Here is a 4,599-nt window from a genome sequence, read left to right as displayed (position 1 = left end):
GTATTGTTTTGGAGGCTGTCATCCAGCCTGGCCTCGAAATCACAGAGATCTGCCTGCTTCTGCCTCCTGAGTGCTAGCCAGTGTCTTTTTATAGGCAAATTAAGACCATTAATATTGAGGGAAATTGAGGGCCATTGAGTGTTAATTCTAGCTCATTTTTGATTTATTGTTGGTGGTGTTATTGCATGTGGATTTGCCCCACTTTTTCATTTGGCTTTTGGTGAAGTGGGATTATCTATTGCCTATGTTTTTGTGATTGTAGTTAACTTCCTTAGGTTGGAGTTTTCCTTCCAGTACTTTCTATATGGCTGAATTAGTGGATATGTATTGTTTAAATCTGGTGTTGTCATGGAATATCTCCATCTATAGTGATTGAAAGTTTTGCTGAATATAGTAGTCTGGGTTGGCATCTGTGGTCTCTTAGTGTTGGTAGAATATCTATCCAGCCCCTTCTTGCTTTCAGGTCAGGTGTGATTCTGATAGGTTTGCCTTTATATGTTACTTGGCTTTTTTCCTTTGCTGTTCTTAATATTCTTTCTTTATTCTGTATGTTTGGCGTTTTAATTATTATGTGCCAAGGGGACGTTCTTTGTGGTCCACTCTATTTGGTGTTCTGTAGGCTTCTTGTACTTTCATTGGCTTGTCTTTCTTTAGGTTGGGAAAGTTTTCTTCTATAATTTTGTTGAATATGTTTTCTGAACCTTTGAGTTGGGTTTCTTCACCTTCTTATATACCTATTATTCTTAGGTTTGGGTTTTTCATGGAATCCCATATTTCTTGGATATTATTTGTTAGGTATTTGTTGGACTTAAGATTTTATTTAGTCGATGATTGTATTTCTCCCAGTGTATCTTCAACATCCTAGATTCTCTCTTCCAACTCTTATATTCTGTTGGTTATGCTGGCATCTGTAGTTTCTGATCATTCTCCCACCTTTTCTAATTCCAGCATTCCTTCAGACTGTGGTTATTTTATTGTGTCTATTTCAACTTTCAAACCTTGTACTGTTTGAATTGTTTCTTGCAATTTTTGGTTTGTCTTTTCTTCCATTTCTTTAAGGGATTTCCTCATTTCCTCTTATAGGGTCTCTATCAACTTCATGAAGTTATTTTTAAGGTCATTCTCTTCTGCTTCGTTTGTTTTGGGGTGTTCAGGTCTTGCTGGTGTAGAGTCCCTAGTCTCTGGTGGCATCATATTGGTTTTTCTCTTATTGAATGTGTTCTTATATTGTACTCCCATCCCTTCTTCCAGTGAGTACAGGTGGGGTCTCTTCCTCTCCTGGTGGATACAGGTCCAAGTTTCTCTTCCCGTGGATGCAAGCAGGTTCAATACTTTGATGGGTCTCATGTTGGGTGCAGCCAGATCTGAGGCACTCCCTCTCCCGGTGTGTGGGAGCTGGATTAGCACAGTGGTATTAGCATGCTCCAGGTTGCTTGGTCAGCTGGGGCCAGTTTGACCTGCTTGCAGTCCCCAGACCAGGAGATTCCAGAGTGGGCAAGTGGAGGTCGGGTCCAAGGTGGGGGTTGTAGGTAACTTCTGCTCTGATTGGGGGCAGGAGTAGACCAGGGCTCTCAGCAGGCTTGTAGTTGCTTGGTGAGTCAGGGTTGAGTTGACTTACCTGTAGTCCCCAGGCCAGGAGATACCAGAGGGTTCAAGGGGAAGTCCTAGCTCTGTAGTCTTAAGCAGTCTATGTTTGATAAAGTAAGTAGAAAATTGGAAGTGAAGTGTGTCTGTTGGCATAATTGAAATAGAGTGATAATGTACACATTCACATATATGTATTATTTATTTTAGCATTTTATATATTTTACTTTCTTTAAATAGGCTCTCATGTAGCACAGGCTGGACTCAAATTCACTGTGTAGCAGAGGCTAGCTATAAACTGCTTATCTTTCCACCTCTATCTCCCAAGAGCTAGAGTCAGAAGTGCCTCCCCCAGTTTTGCAATTTTAGACCGCAGAGGTTTTGATCTTCTTTTTTCCCATTTCACTGAATCTTTGAAGAATTGTCTAGATATCATAGGTTTTTAGTAAGTAGTTTTCTTACTGGAGAAACATGATTTTTTAGAAGAATGGGAAACATGAACTGTTGTTTTCAGAATATTAAATTTGTGACACTGATGAATCAGAACATTTCAGGTAATATAGCTGCCCAAGGATCCAAGAGTGGTTTGAGTGGGATGTCAGGCTTAATACAAATGGTCTAAGAGTCAATGTAGGTAGTGTTTTCAATATGTTGAGATTGAAGACTGTCTGAGGCTAAGGATTATTACTGTGTTAGTTATCTGTCTCTGAACCAGATGCAGTGTTACTATAATCTAAACATTCAGTAATTTTAATAGTTAATATTATTTAATTTTACCTGGTACTGGATTGTACATGTTTATGTGTAATCTAACACATGTAGAATCTGACACTGAACCAGGTGTAGGGTTGGGATTCAGTGCCTATGGAACATTGAAAATGGGTGAACAAATTTTTCTTGGATCCTTAGAGCATAGCTAAGTATAACTGGATAGTACAAGGAAAATACCTTGGCCAGATGAAATGTAGCCAAGCATCCAGGAAGATTATTTCAATGGTCATCATTTGCATATTGCAGAACTTTCTGGAAGAGCATTTTGGGTAGGCTGCATTAAGTGTCCTATGTCCATTTACCAGATGGTTACTATGCAAACACTGTGATTCTTCTCTAGAGGATAGAGAAGGGTGTATTCAGTGATCATTTAGAATGAAACATCTCAGAAAGCAAGCCCAAGACTTCCCTCATTGACCTCTGTACTCATGGCAAGAGGAAACCAGACCAGTACCTTTGAGTTCCTCCTCTGGGGACTCTCAGAGCAACCACAGCAGCAGCACATCCTCTTCTTCCTCTTCCTGTGCATGTATCTGGTCACCGTGGTTGGGAATCTGCTCATTGTCCTGGCCATTGGTACTGACATACGACTCCACACCCCCATGTACATCTTCCTCGCCAGCCTGTCCTGTGATGACATCCTTTTCACCTCCACCACAGTACCCAAGGCCCTGGTGAACATCTACTCCCAGAGCAGGGCCATCTCCTATGCAGGGTGCCTGGCCCAGCTCTACTTTTTCTTGACATTTGGAGACATGGATATCTTCCTACTGGCCACAATGGCCTATGACCGATTTGTGGCCATTTGTCATCCTCTCCACTACCAGATGATCATGAGCTTCAGGCGCTGCTCACTCTTGGTAATAGCCTGCTGGACCCTTACAAATCTTGTTGCCATGGTACACACCTTCCTCATATTCCGGCTCTCCTTCTGCTCCAAAAAGATCATTCTAGACTTCTTCTGTGACCTGGAACCCCTGATGAAGATCGCTTGCTCTGAAACCCGCATCAATGAATTTGTGCTTCTCTTCTTGGGAGGTGCAGTTATCTTAATCCCCTTTTTACTCATCCTTGTGTCTTATATCCACATTGTGTCAGCTATCCTCAGGGTCCCTTCTGCCCAAGGGAGGCGCAAGGCCTTTTCTACCTGTGGGTCCCATCTTGCTGTTGTGTCTTTGTGCTTTGGAACAGTAATAAGAGCTTATCTGTGTCCCTCATCCTCTTCCTCTTCCTCTTCCTCCAAGTCAGTGGTAGAGGACACAGCAGCCACTGTCATGTACACAGTAGTGACCCCCCTACTAAATCCCTTCATTTACAGCCTGAGGAACAAAGACATGAAGGGAGCACTGGTCAGAATTCTCAGGGGCAAAGTCTTCTGGAGACACTGACGTCTGCAGAGATACTGCAGGTATCCTCAATTCCCTCTGCTGATGATCTTCAAGATTTCTACCTCAGTGCCTCTTTCTGAGTCCTATACATGTTTCTTCACAGCCCTGCCCACTGGCTCCTCGCCTCAAGGTTCTTAGATTTGAGGAAAATGAAAGGCTCTCTTTAATTTGTTATGAATTGCTTCTTTGTTCATTTACTTATAATTGCATTCACCAGAATGATGATTTAGTCAATGACAGACAGCAAGAAAATTCTTTCTATGGGGACACTAATCTGGAGCTGATAATTTATTATTTGTCCAACAGAAAATGCATATTTTGGAGGATATCATCCATGTATACAATGCATTTTAATTATATCAACCCTTCTCTCCCCCATCCATCTTCTCCTATGATCCTCCATATTCCAGTATCAAATTAATGTCCCTTTCATCTCCTGTATGATCCCTCACACATGTGCTCACATGTATATTTCTCTTACTGAGTCAAACTCATGTTCCCCACAGACACATGGGTGCAGAATTGAATACTGTGATATGGGTAACCTAGCATATAGCTTGTCAGTGCAGAAAACTGCTTTACCCTCCTTCAGCAGCAGTTGACTGCCTGTAGCTCCTCAACTCTGAGAGGGACCTGGTATGGTCCTGTGAAGGCAACTATATCTGTTGAAGGTTAATGAGTGTAACATCTCTGCCTTGTCCAAAAGACATTATTTTGCTGCAGTCCTCCAAGATCTCTGGCCCTTACACTCCTTGTTTCCTGTCTTCCACAATGATTCTTACCCTCTTGTCACCTTGTGTTTCATTGTCATAGCAAACATTGCTTCCCTGTTTTTGGTGACACTGGTGTCAATAAA

At 41.9% G+C, this 4,599-nt stretch overlaps 1 protein-coding gene across 1 annotated transcript; it reads left to right on the top strand.

The window, feature by feature from the left end:
• Positions 1 to 2,777: 2,777 nt before the first annotated feature.
• LOC121141205 (olfactory receptor 1P1-like) lies at positions 2,778 to 3,743 on the top strand. Its single transcript, XM_040748049.1, has one exon. The coding sequence runs from the start codon at positions 2,784 to 2,786 to the stop codon at positions 3,741 to 3,743; it is 960 nt and encodes a 319-aa protein (XP_040603983.1). The 5' UTR covers positions 2,778 to 2,783.
• Positions 3,744 to 4,599: the final 856 nt, after the last annotated feature.

The sequence above is a fragment of the Mesocricetus auratus genome, unplaced genomic scaffold (genome assembly GCF_017639785.1).
Source record: "Mesocricetus auratus isolate SY011 unplaced genomic scaffold, BCM_Maur_2.0 Super-Scaffold_100007, whole genome shotgun sequence".
NCBI lineage: Eukaryota > Metazoa > Chordata > Mammalia > Rodentia > Cricetidae > Mesocricetus > Mesocricetus auratus.
Note: the sequence above shows the minus strand (reverse complement) of the source record. Positions and strands in the feature narration are given on the sequence as shown.

What these genes read in the sequence shown, in the direction of transcription:
- LOC121141205 (XM_040748049.1), top strand. Translation starts at nt 2,784, where the DNA reads ATGGCAAGAGGAAACCAGACCAGTACCTTTGAGTTCCTCCTCTGGGGA.